This window comes from Vipera berus (assembly GCF_964194415.1).
Source record: "Vipera berus genome assembly, chromosome: 14".
Classification (NCBI taxonomy): Eukaryota; Metazoa; Chordata; class Lepidosauria; order Squamata; family Viperidae; genus Vipera; species Vipera berus.
This window is the reverse complement of record NC_138217.1, coordinates 10,794,902-10,813,230: the sequence shown is the minus strand read 5'-3', so window position 1 is coordinate 10,813,230 and position 18,329 is coordinate 10,794,902. Positions and strand designations below refer to the sequence as shown.

Below are 18,329 nucleotides of genomic sequence, written 5' to 3'. Positions count from 1 at the left end.
AGGGGCCAGTTTGGCTAAAAAAAACCTGAGGCAAATCTCCAAACTAATTTTTTAAAAGGCAAAACAAAAGAGAGGAAAGCATCGGATATAGCACGATAAGGGGAGCCGTTCCAAATGATGCAGCCAGACGCTGAAACTCTTTCACCTTTATTTTATTTTTAGACCCAGAGTTTACACAGTAAATAAATGGGACTCGGCGGCCACAAGCCAGCGTCCTGGACAGACACGGGGCTTCTACATCCGTTTCCGCAGCTTGCCTTTCTTGACACCCCCGCGGCCGAAAGCCGTCTGGCGCATTTCTCGCACGCGTTGCCGGTTCCGGGATTTCAAGCGCTTCAACCCTCCGCCCTGCAGGAAACGTTGCTTGGAGGCCTTTTTCCTTTGCTTGAAGATCTGTTCCTTGGTTTTCAGCTCGGAGCGAACCTTGCCTCGTTGGGAAGAGGAGGCGGCCGGCTGGGACCCTTTGGAAGGGAACAACAACAACAACAAGAAGGTTGGGTTGGAGTTTGAATTGGGGAGGCGGGCAGCCGGGCCCAGAATGATGGAACCGTGTTAGAGGTAGTTGACGTACGCCCTTTCGTGCGAAGTTACGAGGAGACTGAATGAACGGTGGGTATCACCTGTGCTAAGAGCGCTGGCTGCCTCAGGAACCCCATAGTTGCATGACCACAATGTGGGCAATTGGCAACTGGCTCACACTTACAATCGGTTGCAGCACCCTGCGATCACATGTCTCTGCAGAACCTCAATCATCCAGGCCAGGGTTGTCCCAAAGGTAACTGGACTTTTCTTGGGTTTTTTTTGTCTTGAGGATGTTTCGTGTCTTATCCAAGAAGCTGCTTCAGTTCTGAAGAACTGAGCTGCCCTGTGTAGCCTGATGAAGAGGACTACTGGGTGTGTGTGTGTGTGACCTGACAGCAGGATTCCAATATTTGAGGGGCTGCCACAAAGAAGAAGGGTGGGTGGGTGTCAACTTATTTTCCAAAGCCCCTGAAGGCAGGACAAGAAGCAACGGATGGAAACTCATCAAGGAGAGAAGCCACCTGGATCTAAACATCTCCAAACAAAACGAAGTAAGTCCAGTTGCCTTTTGAAAAAGCACCTCTGGGATATTCGGACAAATATTGCAGCTGCTGAAAACAGAAAGTGGAGAGCTTGATAACTCTTTTCTCTCAAAGCTCACCTCTGCCCTTCTGCCTCTTCCTGCTCCTCGGATCGCCCCCAGCCTCCGTGTCCGAATCCTGTTCGTCAATCTTATTTCTCTTTTTCCATTTGTCATAGCTGGGGCTGAATAAGAAATCCAAGCTACGCGAGTCTTGCAGAGTAGCCCAACAACAGATAGTACTCAACAACCCCATTGTTTTCTTTGCCTACCCCACCCACCTGGGTGAAAATGCATGTGGGATGAAGAATGAAGGTGGATTCTTAGCGCCCACTGGACCTTCTAAGCTTGTTTAAAGCAGCTTAGTCATTTTAAGTAGTCTGGACTTCAACTCCCAGAATTCCCCAGCCAAGTCTAGACCTTTTAAAATGGCCACGATTGAGAAAAACACAGGGGTCTCCAAACGTAGCCACTTTAAGACTTCAACTCCCAGCATGCCAACTGCTTTCCTTCCTTCCTTCCTTCCTTCCTTCCTTCCTTCCTTCCTTCCTTCCTTCCTTCCTTCCTTCCTTCTTTCTTCCTTCAATCCTTTCTTCCTTTCTTCTTTTCTCTTTCTTTCTTTCTTTCTTTCTTTCTTTCTTTCTTTCTTTCTTTCTTTCTTTCTTTCTTTCTTTCTTTCTTTCTTTCTTTCTTTTTGAATTATATATGGCAAATCATGGTCGAATCTTAGCTAGACCAAGATTAAGACTTTTCCTGGAATGAAACGGAAGGATACAGGTTGGTTTTGTAGGAGCTGTTGATGTAAGCGCCGCTCTCCGTACGGATCTTCTTCTTATCCTCCTGACCCTTTTGCCCGACAAATCGTTTCCGTTTCCGATCCCTATAGGAGAAGGGGGGGAAAAAATAGAGCAAGGAAGTTAGGAGAGATTACTTCTTAAGGGAAGGATCGGCTAGACAGAGGATTGGCCAATGGAAAATACAGATCACTTCCTACATCGAAATATCCTACAGGTGGGCGCAACACAGCCAACAATGGAAGAACGTACAGGCAGTTCTCGACTTACAACCGTTTGTTTAGGGACTGCTCGAAGTAACAACAATGCTGAAAAAAGTGACTGAACAGCTGTTTTTTCACACAATCCTTGCAGCATCCTTTTCAGTCACAGGACCAAAATTTGCATGCTGGCCAACTGGCATGTGTGTATGATGGCTGCAGTGTCCTGGGATCATGTGGTTCCCCAGTTGCAGGAATTGGATATGTCTAGTCTAGTGAAAGGAAGGACTAGGGGTGACGTGATAGCAGTATTTCAATATTTGAGGGGCTGCCCCAAAGAAGAGGGAGTCAAACTTGAGCCACCAGGCTCAAGGTTGACTCAGCCTTCCATCCTTCCGAGGTAGGTAAAATGAGGACCCAGATTGTTGGGGGCAATTAAGCTGACTTTGTAATAATGCCGCTTGGGGTGTGTGTGTGTGAAAGCCCTAATAAGCAGGCATATACATTGAATGAAGCTACTGCTAAGCTTGTAAGCCGCCCTGAGTCTTCGGGCGGGATATAAATGGAATTAAAATAAAATAAAAATAAAAAATATTCTCCAAAGCACCAGAAGGCAGGACAAGAAGTAATGGATGGAAATTAATCAAGGAGAGAAGCAACCTAGAACTAAGGGGGAATTTCCCGTCAGTGAGAACAATTAACCAGTGGAACTGCTTGCCTTCAGAAGCTGCGGCTGCTCCAACTCTGGAGGCTTTTAAGAAAAGATTGGATAACCATTTGTCTAGAGTGGTATAGGGTTTCCTGCCTGAGCAGGGGGTTGGACTAGAAGACCTCCAAGGTCCCTTCCAACTGTTATTCTGAAGCACCCTTTATTAGCTGTTCTCTCTTGCAGCCAAGTAAAAAGAGAAGTATAAAAACTAATGTAAGACAAACTCAGATTTAAATCTCATTAATATTGTCTGCTAAACTTTACGGTGCCCCAAACAGGAAAAGAATTAGCTGCAGTTCCATTCTCAGAAACCGTTTTGACGTGCTCAGTCAACCGTGAGTCTTTCAAACAAAGACAAGCAAATCAAACCGATCCCGGTGCTTAGACGGACAAGTCCTTACAAACTCTTTTGACAATACAGCCATTGTTCCCCGGCGTTTCTTTCCCAGTCCAGGCTACAGGCCTTGGTTCTCCTCCTCCTCGTCTCCAAGCACCAATCAGATTGACCTGTCTTTGATGTCGCGAGATCAAACAGGGGCAAAAGCCTGCTGCAGGCAGAAACGCTCCGCAAGCATAAAGGGTTTTAGGAACAGAAATGACTTCCTTTTTTCTTCACATATCAAATATGAGGAACCAGAAGTACATTCTTACCTGGGTCTTTTGGGGACAGGAAAGAGGAGAAACCAGCAAAAAATTGCTTGGCCGGTAGGTGACTCACCATTTCAAAAGCTTTTTGTTCTTGTTTAGATTCCTGTCCTCGTCGCCCATTAAGTCAAGGACTGCTGCGGAGGCCTGCTGTTCAAAGGCGGTGCCTTCCCCTCCAACACAAAGCCTGCAAAATTGAGGAAATTGTTTCTTCCAGCAGTTGCCCTCTTGTGTGTTTTGGAGATCCTGCGTAAGTGACTCTCTAGCACAATGTTTCCCAAACTTTAAGATCTGTGGACTTCAACCTCCAGAATTCCCCAGCCATCTTTAAGACCTGTGGACCTCAACTCCCAGAATTCCCCAGCCAGCTTCTTTAAGACCTGTGGACTTCAACCCCCAGAATTCCCCAGCAAGCTTAAGACCTGTGGACTTCGACTCCCAGAATCCCCCAGCTTGCATGTTTTAAGACCTGTGGACTTCAAACCCCAGAATTCCCTAGCTATCAGGTCTGGCTAGGGAATTCTGCTAGTTGAAATCCACAGGTCTTAAAGTTGCCAAGGAAACAGTGCCCTAGGGGGTTCCTTACTGTCTGATAGGCGATCGATCCCCTTTTTTGTTTGGGAAGTGAGAGAGTTTGAACCCCTGGGATTCTTTCTGAACCAACAGAGAGTGAGGGCTGGGTAGCATGGTGTGAGTGCATTTACAAGATGGCTGCCTTTCAGAAAGAGGCCTGCTTGTCATAGAGCAGCTGCCACAATGGACACTAAACACACTTTTATCAGGACACAGGAGCTTCCCCCTTGCTAGTTCTATTGTCCAAGATGTTGTCTATTGCCACAACTCCGGCAGGGCAGGTCAGCCTATTTCCAAATTATTCCCCCTTATTTTTATTTAAGAGACATAGCTGATGTGGGCCACAAAGGACTTCTTGAAAATCAAGACGCTAGTGGCTGGTTGCCCAAATAAAAGTCTTTTAAATATTTTTTGGGGGGAAATTGGGAAACAAGGAACCAAGAAAGCCAGCAACCCAACGACTATCATGGTTCTCCGTTGTAACTGAGGTTCTTTCCCCCTAAGTAAGGGGTTTGATGTGTGCCCACCAGCCCCGGCCTGGATACTGTACATACCCCCGCTCTGAAGCAAAGTCCTTGGGTCGATAAGGCACATAAAACTCCTTCTCCTCCTTCGCTAACGGCTTCCTCTTCTTCACCGCTCTGCTTTCTGCCGGAAGATGCTTTCGTTTCTTTCCCACCACGCTGGAGAAGACACCCTGGTGCGGAAATTCAGGAGAACAAATTAGAGAAGGTCCCGGAGAAGAGAAGAACCAGGGCGTGTGACATGATAGCAGTCTTCCAATACCTAAGGAGCTGCCCCAAAGAAGAGGGGGTCCACCTAATGCTCCAAAGCACCTGAAGGCAGGACAAGAAGAAAAGTGCGATCCAACCTAGAACTAAGGAGAAAATTCCTAACAGTGAGAAGAATTAATCAGTGGAAAAGCTTAACTCCAGACGGGAAGGTAAATTACAGCATTTCGGTTCTTTGAGGTAGATCATTAAACACAGAAAAGCGCAATGGAAGTTAAATGTATTTACAGAAACGAGCAAAGATGCAGATCTGGGCTGCCAGCCCTTAACTTTTCCCTTATTCTCCAAAGCGCTTGAAGGCAGGACAAGAAACAACGGATGGAAACTCATCAAGGAGAGAAGCAACCTGGAACTAAGGAGAAATTTCCTGACAGTGAGGACAATTAAACAGTGGAACAGCTTTGCCTCCAGATGTTGTGGGTGCTCCATCACCGAAGGCTTTTAAGAGGAGACTGCACAGCCATTTGTCTGACATGGTACAGGGTCTCCTGCTTGAACAGGGAGGTTGGACTAGAAGGCCTCCAAGGCCCCTTCCAACTCTGTTACCCTATCATTCTATTAAGCCATTGGCTATGTCCCTTTGAGCAACATCTCCATAAGTAAAAAGAGCATCACTCTTAAGACGCACGAGTCATTTGTCTTCCGTTGTTCTACCTGAATATGGTCTTCTCCGTCTTCCGTCGGTTTTTCTGCGACAGCCACTTCTTGAGCTCGCACAGCAGCCAAGGACAACCTTTCCTCCTGTTTCCGCTGGTGCCGGTCAATTAATTGCCGGTCGCGGATCCGTTTAGCCCGCATGACGTCGCTGGCCAGAGTTTTGTTGGTAGCGTTGATTTCAAAGATGGTCTAATGAAAAAGAGCGGCGATCAGAAACACTTCTCTGAAAATCAGGCTAGGGAGGATCAAGGTTCACCAGAGCCTTGGTGGAGCAGTGGGCTAATGCCTCCTTAAGTAACACCAGCTGCCTGCAATTAGTGCAGGTTCGAGTCCCACCAGGCTCAAGGTTGACTCAGCCTTCCATCCTTCCGAGGTGGGTAAAATGAGGACCCAGATTGTTGGGGGCAATTAAGCTGACTTTGTAATAATGCCGCTTGGGGGTGTGTGTGAAAGCCCTAATAAGCAGGCATATACATAGAATGAAGGCTACAGCTAAGCTTGTAAGCCGCCCTGAGTCTTCGGAGAAGGGCGGGATATAAATGGAATTAAAATAATATAAAAAAAACTGGGACCCAGGCGTTGGGTAACCATCCTTTTCTCAGCATCCTCCTTAGCTGCTCTCGAGTCCCCAGAATGCCCTCAGCAGGTGCATTGTGGGTGGCTAAAATGTTGGCTCCCAAGGATATCTATCGAGAGAGGGTTGGAGGTCTGGTTCCAATCAGGACTATTCAACCGAAATTTCAGGAGAGCTTCTGTAGGAATGTCTACAGAAGGTCAGAGCTGCTCCTGGATGAAACGGACGAAGCCTGCCTAGAGGAAACAGGGCTAAAACCTGGCTAATCAAATGTCTCTCAAACAGGACCCGGAATATTCACTAGCCCCATTCCCACATCGTGCGGAGCCACGCCAAGTTTTCAAAACTTCACCTGCATCCTGCAAATAATACCAATTGTGGTGATGAGGTACTTAGCAGGTTCACTGGGAATGAGACACCCTTTCCCCCAAATTTGATCACAAAATTCAGTTTCTCTGTAATTAGTTTGGTCTAGTGGTTAGAAGCCAGGAGACAGTTGAGTTCTAGTCCCGCCTTAGGCGTGGAAAGCCAGCTGGGTGATTTTGGGCCAATCACCAGGAGACAGTGAGTTCTAGTCCCGCCTTAGGCACAAAAGCTGATTGGGTAACTTTGGGCAGTCACCAGGAGACGGTGATTTCTAGTCCCGCCTTAGGCGTGAAAGCCAGCTGGGTGACTTTGGGCCAACCCACCAGGAGATGGTGAGTTCTAGTCCCACTTTAGACACAAAAGCTGATTGGGCAACTTTGGGCCAATCACATTCTCTCGGCCGCCGAGGGTTCTTTTTGCGGAGAAAAGTAAGACGAGGAAAGAGTACTAGGTATAATTCTGCCACCTCGACAGCTACAAAAATAATAAAGTCAAGATATAAATAATTTTTTAAAATATAAACCGCTGCAGGGCCAGGCTGCAAAAACTACGGAGCACACACGGGCCAACTTTATAAGGTGTGACGCGACTTCAAAAGGATTGTGACAGCAGAACCGAAATCGGGACCCCAAGTTCATGGCTAAACTTACCGCTTTAGAACGGTACGTTTTGATGCTGTCCACAAATTTCAGCCATGCCATCTCCTCCTCCTCAAAACGCAAACCTTAAACAGACCGAAAATGAGGGTTTAGTGGTCCAGAGAGCCTAAGTCTGCATTCCCACATCACGTTTATTCCTGATTGGAGGAATCCAGACACGCATGGATCATAAAGTTCTCTAACCAAGGGACTAGATTCACACAAGCCCACCCCAAAGTGAGCAAATATAAAACCAACCAATGTCAGCCAAATCTTTATGTGATGGAATTAAACAATGATAGAGAATTCTCTCAATGATAGAGAATTCTCAACTCTCCCTAAATTCTCAACTCAGTTGTAAAATTATTCTGATCCACAAATATAGACAAATGTACAGTACTACGTTCACCCGAGAATGAAATTGGCGAAATCCATGAAATCTGAAATTTGGATCAATGTTTAAAAAAAAGAACCCTCCTTACTTTAATTCAATTTTGCCTGGTTCTTGGAACGGTGTTTCTCAAATTTGGCAATTATAAAGTGGATGGACTTCAAATCCCAGAATTCCCCAGCCAGCATGCTTTAAGATGGGCGAAGGTCAACTCCCAGAATCCCCTGGCCAGCATGTTTTAAGACAGGCATGTCAAACTCGTAACGTCACGTGACGTCGCGCGATGTATCAGAGCTTTTTCCCCATTGCCGGCAATAGGGTGGGCGCGGTTTTGTTGTGACGCATCTGGCCCGTGGGCCGGCAGTTTGACACCCCTGTTTTAAGACATGCAAACTTCAACTCCTAGAACATGCTTTAAGATGTGTGAACTTCAACTCCCAGAATTCTCCAGCCAGCATGCTTTAAGAAGTGCGAACTTCCAACTCCCAGAATTCCCAGCTGGCTGGGGAATTCTGGGAGTTGAAGTCCAGGCATCTTCAAGTTGCCAAAATGGAGAAAGACTTCCTGGGAATAATTCACAACCTTCAGAAATAACTCACTGAAGAAGGGATGAATCCCTACGAGGCTGAATTCCATTTCTTTGACCCTCTTGATAGATTCGGGGGACGGACTTGGCCGGGATTTTTGGTACTGCTTTAGGGCGTTGTCCGAGACACGGCGGAGATTCTGCAGGTCAAGGCAACGCTCGTGGTCAGTCTGTAGCAAGCTTTCCTCATCGTCCATGATGGCTTGGGGAACACGGCCAAAAACTCCATCTGAATCTGGGGGTGGGTGGGTGGGTGGGAGAAGGGTTCTGTTATTTCGAGAAAATTCAGTGTAGGTAGCCCTCAACTTAGGACCACAATCGATCCCCAAATTTACATGGCAAAGTGAGACATTTGTAAAGAGAGTTTTGCCTCATTTTAGCACCGTTAAGTTGTTAAGTTAGTAACACGGTTGTTAAGCGAATCTGGCCTCCCAGTTTGCTGGGCTCGTCGGAAGGTCGCAATTGGGGGAATCAACTGATCCCCCCCCGGGACACCACCTCAACCGTCAGAAGTACCCGCCAGTTGCCAAGCGCCCGAATATTTATCACGAGATCCATGGGGACGCTGAAACTTTTTTTCCGAGCTGTTGTAAGTTTGAGCAGAGTCACTAAACAAATGGTTGTAAGTTGGGGGACACTCACCTGTGGGCTTCTGATGAGGACTGGCGAAGACTAAAGGCCGGCCCAGAAACAGATGGAGGTCAAAAACGTACGGGGTCTCATCTGGGGCCACAAGGGAGTAGGCGGTTCCAGTCCTCCCCGCACGGGCCACTCTGCCTATAGGGAGAAGATACAATGTCAAAATGGGTCGAGCTCCGAATGGGGCTTTTACAACCATAGACGGGGGGAGTCTTTGATCCTCTCTGATCGTTTGCTGGCAGATGTTTCATTGCCTGGCTAAGTAACATTATCAGTGCTTGTGAGGGTGAGGTTTGTCCCCCCCGCCCCCCCAAAGCAACTTGTTCTGGGTGGAGGTGTGGTTTTCTCTTTGGTAGTTCCTCGAGAGATAAATCACATTCAAGAGACAGTTTTTTTAAAAAATAAGAAGGAAACAAAAGGAACAAATCACATCGGCTCCATCAACCAACACCTCACTAAGCAGGGATTAACCCCAGACAAAGAATCAAGAAGAAGAAAAAATACCCTAATTAAGAAATTACTAAGGAGAAGACCACACACCCTAGCCATACTGGCAGGGCAAGGCACTGTCGATAAACGGAGCATATTCCATACACACCAGGACTGATGATGTTCCCTAGTTGGGTAATAAAATGTCTGCAAGAAAACAAGCCAACTCAGAGACCACCAAGGACCCCACAGTCCTTCTCCTCCTTCTCCTTTCTGCAAGCCCCACTCCGTTCTAGCACTGATGACGTTACCTGGTTGAGTAATGAAACGTCTGCAAGAAAATAACCCAAGCTCAGAGAGCACCAAGGACCCAACAGTCCTTCTCCTCCTTCTCTATCTCCTTCCCTTTCTTTCTCCTCCTCTCCGCAAACCCCACTCCCTTCTAGCACTGATGATGTTGCTTAGTTGGGTAATGAAACATCTGCAAGAAAATAACCAAGCTCAGACAGCATCAAGGACCCCATGGTGGTCCTCTCCTCCTCCCCTTCCTCCCCTTTCCTTCTCCTATCCGCAAACCCCACTCCCTTCTAGCACTGATGATGTTACTTAGTTGGGTAATGAAACGTCTGCAAGGAAACCACTAAGCTAAGAGAGCAACAAGGACCCACAAGCAGATTCCTGCCTTACGACGGTTAGCAAAATCATAAAAATAACCCTGCAAGGCTCCAGGAACTCACCGACGCGGTGGAGGAAAAGCTTCGCCTTGGCTGGGAAGCTGTAGTTAATCACATTATCCAGAAGAGGGATATCAATCCCACGAGCAGCCAGATCGGTGACGATCAACACAGAGCATTTCCCATGAGCAAACTTGCCAATGTTGATTTTGCGAGCCGTCTGGTCCAGAGAGCTGTAGATGTTGGTGCAGTTCACCCCTTGCAACGTCAGCAGCTGCAAAACAAAAGAAAACAAAAAAAAACCATACATCCATTAGGCCAGGAAAAAAGCCAGCAAGCTGTAGAAATATGAAGGATGGGTGATGCTCAAAGCTTGAGACAATACAGGTGGTCCTCAACTTATGGCCACAACTTAACCCAAAGTTTCACCTCCCTTTTTATTTACTTAGTGCATGCATTTTAGCTCTCATCTGGGCACCGAGAGACAATTCAAACTCCCGACGGGAAAATGCCCCCGTTCCCCAAATTTCAGGCAAGCGGTCCGTTGTAACTCTGCGAAGTGACCCGTCGTTACACGAGGACTACAAACCCCCTCCTTTCCCCAGGCCATCGGGGTCCCCGCACGTACCTCTTTCAGGTATTCTGTGTGATGCTTGGTGGCCACAAACACAATGGTCTGGTCTTGGGGCTTTACCGCAGTCCTCAGCAGATGTAAGAGAAGAGCTGGCTTGTCATCGGCACGCACGTGGAAAAAGGAGAGCTAGAGAAAGGGGGTCAGAACGCAGAATCACAAGGCTGGAAGGGACCTTGGAGGTCTTCTAGTCCATCCCGCTGCTCAAGGCAGGAGAGCTTATAGCATCCTTTTCAAATGGCTGGCCAGTCTCTTCTCGAAAAGCTCCAGTGATGGAGCACCCACAACTTCTGGAGGCCAGACGTTCCACTGGTTAGTTGTTCTCACAGTCAGGAAATTTTGCCCAAGTTTTAGGTTAGATCTCTCATTAATGAACTTCCATCCGTTACTTCTTTTCCTGCCCTTGGCTGCTTTGAAGAATAACTGACTCCTTCTTTGTGGCAGCCCTTCAAATATTGGAAGACTGCAATCATGTCACCCCCTGGCCTTTCTTTTCACTAGATAAAGGCATTCCCAATTCCTATGTTTTAGCCTCCAGTCCCCTGATCCTCTGTCGCTCTCCTCTGCACTCTTTCCAGAGTCTCAACTTCTTTTTTACACCGTGGTGACCAAAACTGGATACGGTATTCCAAGTGGTGGGCTTACTAACCACTTGCAATAAAGAACAATTCTATCCCTTCTCATGGTGCTATCTTGATGTAGGTGATTTAATGTCAACTCTCCTCTTTTACTTCTTTCCTGGAGGAGTTAAGTCAGGAACAAGGAACTGGGATGTTCACAATGTTTTCTGAGCTAACCCCCCCCCCCAAAAAAAATCTCAGACACCCAACTCTCCCACTGAATCAACTCCACCCTATTCCAAGTGGGCCATGATAAGGAACGGTTGGCCATTCCCACCTTGAGTTGCTCACTCAGCTTGGACTCCACATCCAGTCGGATTAATACCGGCTCGGTGAGACCTAAGAACAGAGGAAAGACACGGTCAGTCGCTGGGGTGAGCAGACTGAACAGCAGAAGAGGCTAAAATAAAAGTGTGGGGAGTAGTTTCCTGACTGCTGTGCCGAGACATTTCCCAGATGTTCTTCCAAGACCCAAGGATGGCCAACTTTCAAAGGAAAGCAAGACAAGAAGTAACATCACCAATCATGAACATCAGCCATTGATGCCTGGCTGAGCTCCCTTACTCAAGAGGAAGAAAAGGCTGCGGATTCATTGACACCACAGAACATAGAGTAACAGAGTTGGAAGGGACCTTGGAGGTCTTCTAGTCTGACCCTCTGCTCAGGCAGGAAACCCTATACCAGTTCAGACAAATGGCTACCCAGTCTCTTCTTAAAAGCCTCCACTGATGGAGCACCCACAACATCTGGAAGCAAGTAGTTCCCGATAAATTGTTCTCACTGGTGGGAAATTTCTTCTTAGAACATAGAAACATAGATCTAGAATGGAGGTCTTCTAGTCCAGCCCCCTGCTCAACTAGGAGACCCTATACCATTTCAGACAAATCGCTATCCAGTCTCTTCTTGAAAACCTCCAGTGACTTCCAGAGGCAAACCGTTCCGCTGGTTAACCGTTCTCACTTATCTCTCATTTGATGTTCTAACTTCTGGATCAGTATTGAGAGGATGTCCAACCGAAGGACACATCCGGCAGGTGGACCAGTGTGGCTCGCTGTTTTCCCATAACAAAATGAACAGGAGTGATTGGTGGACTGGTGGGTGGCTCATAGAGAAAGCGGGGAGATTAACTCTGCTAACTTTTGCAGGGGAAACCTGGAGCTGGTTTTGTTTCGTCTGTGCCAGTATGGTTTCTTCAGTAAAGTTTATACGCTTGATAAAATAATATTTTTCTTTTTCTGGATCTGCCAACTAGACACTTGACAGGATCAAGCCAAGAAAGAGAGTCACGTCAACGCATATCCCCTGCGTAACATCCAGCTCTCCAACCATCCTTTGGGAAGAAACCCAGTCTGGAACCATCTTCTCACCAGCTTGAGCGAACTCCACCAGCAGCTTTGGCAAGGTGGCAGAGAAGAGCAGGGTCTGGCGACCGTCCGGCAGCCTTGAGACAATCTCCTTCAGCTGTTCCGCAAAGCCCATCTCAAACAACCTGGCGGGATGAGAAGAAGAGGATCGTAAGAAGAGATGCTGCAGAAGACTAGACAGCCTCAGATTTCCAAACCGCTGCCAAAGATCCAGCTAAAAGGTAGCCCTTTGGGGGGTAGCTCGTCCATAACTTCAAATGTCACTAAGCGATCGGTCGTTAAGTCAAGACCGTATACAAGCAAACTATGAGGTTGGGGTTTTTGGGGGGGGAATTATTGGCAAGGGTCGAGTGTCTCACACACACCCCCAAGATGGAGGAACACAAGAGTCCCCTACGGAGGGGTTGGGAAGAACTCACCTGTCTGCTTCGTCAAAAACCACGTATTCCACGCTGTGCAACTTTAGTTTCATCTCGACAGCCACGTGCATCAACCTGCCGGGGGTTGCGATGATTCTGCACGGGAAGCACAAAGGCACAGATTCAAGAGCCAATTATTTCTCGCGCGGGGTGGGTGGGTGGGTTGAGGCAAAAGTGAGTTGCCCCGATCCCCTCTATCCAGCTTTATTTACTTATTTAATTATTCCACTTCATCGGTGGAGCGGCTTGCCTCCAGCAGTTGTGGGTGTTCCGTCATTGGAGGTTTATTTTAAAAAAGAAACTGGACAGCCCTGTGTCTGAAATGGTATAGGGTCCTCCCCTTCATTTGATTAAATCAGAATTGGGTATGCCTAGTCCAGGGGTAGGCAACCTTGGCTCTTTTATGAGGCGTGGACTTCAACTCCCATAATTCCTGAGCCAGCCACGCTGAGGGAAAAGGGAGAGGTTTCCATGCTGAGCCATGCTGGCTCAGGAATTCTGGGAGTTGAAGTCCATGAGTCATAAAAGAGCCAAGGTTGCCTACCCCTGGCCTAGGCCTAGGCCGCTTTATGACTCGTGGACTTCAACTCCCAGAATTCCTGAGCCAGCCACGCTGAGGGAAAAGGGAGAGGTTTCCATGCTGAGCCATGCTGGCTCAGGAATTCTGGGAGTTGAAGTCCACGAGTCATAAAAGAGCCAAGGTTGCCTACCCCTGACCCTAGTCTATGTCATTTAAATCCATTTTTTAATGGATTTCGTGGTGGTTTTTAGCCACCCTCGCCTACATTCGGGCCTTCAGATGCCTGACTGAAAATCCAGACTCACATGTCAGGGTTCTCATGCAAAGCTGCAAATTGGTCTTCCATCCTAGAAGGGAAAAGAGGAAGCAATTAAAAACAACTCAGAGGCTACTTAAACAGAGAAGACACCCTCCGTGTTCAAAAAGTGATTAAACAAAAGAATAAAATCTCTGTTTGTAGTTTTCAACAGGGAGCTGGGCCAATACAGCCCTTGAAAACTACAGTGTTAGATCCAGAGGGAAAGAAACAGAGAGAGCCAGTTTTATCCCCCCTTTGTTGTAATGTTATAAATTTGATAAGTTGCATTATTTTAACGCAGATTTCAGTGCAGTCATCTTTCTAAAACGTGAGCAGCCATTATTCCCATTCCATCGGTTAGAAAAGCTTAAAGCACTGAAAACAAAGAAATGAAACGTAAATTGCAAATACGAATTGCAATTTAGTGTGTCAACATTACAGGCACAAGATTAATTTTTCACCCCAAGTACGACATTAAAAACAAACAAACCCTGATCTTGCCAATGGTCAAAGGTAATAAAAAGCATATAGTCCAACTTCTGGGTTCAGAGAAGCAGATCTATTGAAAATTATTACGTGTTTTAAGCTCTGAAGCTAAGAACAATTAAGAACAATTAAGCGCTGTGAGGCAGTATATCAGCCTGAGTGCTACCGCGATTGCTATTAAGCAAAAAAAAAAAAAAGACATTTGCACGTGTAAGCGTGAACATCAACACACAACTGACCTGTCACCTCCAAGAATCAGGGCAGTTTTCAAGCCGGTAAACCGACCAAGCTGCAGGAAAAAGAGGAAGGAGAATTAAATGCCAACTTCATTTCAATAAAGGAGAATCTTTGTGGGTTGAAATGAGGGGTCCTTGGTGCCCTCTGAGCTTGGCGGTTTTCTTGCAGACATTTCATGACCCAACTAGGTAACATCATCAGTGCTAGAAGAGAGCAGAGTTTGCAGGGAGGAGGAGGAGGAGGAGGAGGAGGAGGAGGAGGAGGAAGAAGAGGAGGACTGTGGGATCCTTGGTGCTCTCTGAGCTTGGTGGTTTTCTTGCAGACGTTTCATGACCCAACTAGGTAACATCATCAGTGCTAGAAGAGAGCAGAGTTTGCAGGGAGGAGGAGGAAGAGGAGGAAGCGGAAGAGGAGGACTGTGGGGTCCTTGGTGCCCTCTGAGCTTGGTGGTTTTCTTGCAGATGTTTCATGACCCAACTAGGTAACATCATCATAGACAGACAGGTTGAACTCCAGCCATTTTCATGGGGCCGTGGTGGAGAATCCTTGCTTTTGAGTTCCTCAATTCCCACTTCTCCCTCTGAATTTTGGAAGTACCTCTTTGGTGAACTTAAGAGTCTGCAAAGCAAGTTCCCGGGTTGGGGATAGGACGAGAGCCCTCGCTCCAGTCTTGGCACAGCGGGCCTTCAATTTCTCCAGCATGGGGATCAGAAAACAAGCCGTCTTTCCACTTCCAGTCCTTGCCATGGCCACCACGTCCTTGCCATCCAAGATCAAAGGAATAGTCTGCAGAAGAAGCCAACAACAAGTGAGGAAGAGGGAAAAACAGTAGCAGCAACTGCCCTTTTTAAACCTCAGCTTTCCATTTAGCCAGGGCTTTTTTTCTCATAGAACGCTCAGAACGGAGTTCCGGCACCTTTTTTGGATGGAACCTTGTAGGGTAGGCAAGGCGGGTTGTATGACACGTGTGAGGTCCGGCACCTTTCTCTTTTACAAAAAAAGCACTGTCTATATCTATATCTATATATCTATATCTATATCTATCTATATCCAGGGCTTTTTTTCTCATTGAACGCTCAGAACGGAGTTCCGGCACCTTTTTTGGATGGAACCTTGTAGGGTAGGCAAGGCGGGTTGTATGACATGTGTGAGTTCCGGCACCTTTTTCTTTTACAAAAAAAGCACTGCATTTAGCAAATAACCCAACTAGTTAAGGGAGAAATAACACGACGACACTACTAAAAATAGCAGGGTGCTGTGTTCTCACCTTCCTCTGGATGGGAGTAGGTATTTTGTACCCCTTTTTCATAATTCCTTTGAACACCGGATAGCCGAGACCTAAGAAGAAGAAAAAACAAACAAACAAACAGGCTGGCGATATTGTCCTCTTTTCTTTTCAAGCTCAAACCACCTGCTAGGTCTTCCTAGCATACAAGCTGTTATAAAGTCAGAAGAAATTTAAGAAAAAATAAGGCACATTCCCTTTGATTCCCACCACGGATGAATGGTTGCAAAAGTTGACGGGAGTTAGCAGAGATGGCTAAACTACCAGCTTTGATTAAAGAAAAATGCAATTATTTTTGTTTCTCCTTGGAAACCTCTGCTGGACTTTCTGCTAGAGTAGAGGTGGGGGGGGGGGAAATACAACTTTTGATTTGGGGCTTTACCGATTAGATAGGTTTGTTGGTACAGAAACGGTCAGTTTATAGTATTATGTCAATGTAAAGCTGAAGTTTGTCGTTATTATTCTGTATCAGTGATAGCATGACCTCTGTAGATGCTAAATAATGCTAAATAATAAATTAAAAAGCTGTAAGGTAAAGGTAAAGGTTCCCCCACACATGTGTGCTAGTCGTTTCCGACTCTAGGGGCCGGTGCTCATCTCCGTTTCAAAGCCGAAGAGCCAGCGCTTGTGCGAGGACGTCTCCGTGGTCATGTGGACGGCATGACTTAAAACATCCAGTTCAGACCTTCTCAACTACTTACCCATTGATTGAAAACCTCCCGATTTCTTTTTTTTCTTGTTCTGGGCACGAACCATTTCCTGAGTATCCGGTTCAATATCGGAAGCACCATCAGACTTGGAGAAAGCAGCTTCTGGCATTTCGTAGTCCTTTAAACACAACCAAAGAAAAATGGAAATTTTCAGATCTGGACTGGTGGGACAGTCTACAGTAGGAATATTCACCGTTCTGGCAGCTTCTCTTCTAGCAACGTCCTGGGGGCGACCACAAGTGATTGGGGGGACGTGGAAGGGCACCTAAACTGCACCCAGATCATGTGAAGTATTAGTTGTGAGATGGCCTCACGAGACCGATGGTTCGTTAAGGTGCTTCCAAGTAAAAAGGCAGCACGCAGGGATGCAATCAGATGAAGCTTTATTTAACGATAGAGTAGAGAGAAAGAGTTCCCTGGCATGGAGGCATCCATGCCTGGATTGAGCTCATGGATCATTCCCACAAGAGAGCAACAAGAGAGAGCAAGCAAGCAGAGCGTGAGAGAGAGCAGCCCTTGAGCAGAGGCTTTTTTTTTATGGGGGTCCCCGGCCCCTCCCTTACCAATGAGAGAGAGGGTGCTGGAGGGCCATTAACTCTCTCCAATGGGGCTGCAGGGGCCGGGGACCCCTAACCCACCAGTGGGAGCAAAGAGGCATCTTTGCTCCCATCTGATGACCTTTTTGGGGAACTGCCATGGCTGTACCACTTTATCAAGCCTTCCTAAGGTCACCCCTGCATCCAGTTTTGGTGCCCACATTGCAATAACTTTGGAAAAAGTGCCAAGAAGAGCAGCTAAGATAACTAAAGGTCTGGAGACAAAAAAACGTACGAAGAACGGTTGCATCTGCCCAGATGTTCTCGAACCACAACTCCCAGCATGCTTCCTTCTCGCACATGCTCAGAGCGAGCAACTTCGGGGAAGCCACAACTCCGACCCCGGGCAGCCCCCTTCTTTAGGCTTCCCCCAGCCCGATCCTTTCCGGAGACCTTGGACTCCGCAGCCCAGGTGCTGGGACTGCAGCTATGGCTGGGGATGATGGGATCGCTAGTCCAGCCCACCTTCCCATACCTGATCCTCGTCGGGCTCCCGGCTTTTGCACCAACGCTGCCTTTTCCGCCTCCGCCCGGAGCCGAAAGACGGAGCCATCGCGGCTCTCCGGCCGAGACACCTTTTTTTTTTCTTTTCCCTGGAAGGCGAAGCCACGTGCGTTAACCAGGAAGTACCACGGGGCGGGGTTTCGGAGGAGAGACGGCCTCGGATTGGTGCGTTGGCGGGGCGGGTGGCGCGCTAAGTCCCACCTGCGCGCTTGCCTTCCCCTGCGGTTGGCTGGCCCGGCTTGTCAATCCGAGGCGGAAGTGGAGAAGGAGCTTCCGCAGAGAAACGAAAGTGAAAACTAGTAGAGTCGCCCCTTCTTCCGATTTGGGAAGGTGCTTTCGGGTTTGCTCCGCCGCCCTGGCTGCGTTGGCATCGCCCTTCTGCGGCTGGACTTTTTTCCGTCCTTGGTTGGAAATTCCAGAGTTCAGTTTTAGGACAAATATAAGCAGTGTGTGTTGTGTGCCTACGTGCGCAAAGGCGGGAAAGGTAGTGTGGCAATAGAAGGGAGGTGAGAATGAGGCAAGGTGTGGATACAATGCCCTGAGCTTCTTGGCAGAGAGATGATTTAAAACTTTGGGTATAAAATGATAGATAGATAGATAGATAGATAGATAGATAGATAGATAGATAGATAGATAGATAGATAGATAGATAGATAGATAGATAGATAGATAGATAGATAGAGTGATAGAGTGATAGATAGAGTGATAGAGTGATAGAGTGATAGAGTGATAGAGTGATACATAGATAGAGGGACAGATAGAGGGATGATAGATAGAGTGATAGAGTGATAGAGTGATAGAGTGATACATAGATAGAGGGACAGATAGAAGGATGATAGACAGATAGATAGACAGACAGACATAGATACATGGATGGATAGATAGATAGAT

At 47.2% G+C, this 18,329-nt stretch overlaps 1 protein-coding gene across 1 annotated transcript; it reads right to left on the bottom strand.

The window, feature by feature from the left end:
- Window positions 1-140: 140 nt before the first annotated feature.
- Window positions 141-17,648, bottom strand: DDX54 (DEAD-box helicase 54). The gene is made up of 20 exons (XM_081338684.1): window positions 17,410-17,648; window positions 16,330-16,456; window positions 15,611-15,681; window positions 14,941-15,129; window positions 14,346-14,395; window positions 13,628-13,669; window positions 12,803-12,898; window positions 12,387-12,508; window positions 11,297-11,358; window positions 10,397-10,528; window positions 9,832-10,042; window positions 8,669-8,803; window positions 8,040-8,261; window positions 7,062-7,135; window positions 5,469-5,660; window positions 4,578-4,720; window positions 3,524-3,637; window positions 1,878-1,982; window positions 1,184-1,281; window positions 141-461 (listed from the first exon to the last, which is right to left on the bottom strand). Exons 1-20 carry the CDS (start codon window positions 17,485-17,487, stop codon window positions 235-237), a joined length of 2,490 nt encoding a protein of 829 aa, XP_081194810.1. The 5' UTR covers window positions 17,488-17,648; the 3' UTR covers window positions 141-234.
- Between the last annotated feature and the right edge of the window lie 681 nt (window positions 17,649-18,329).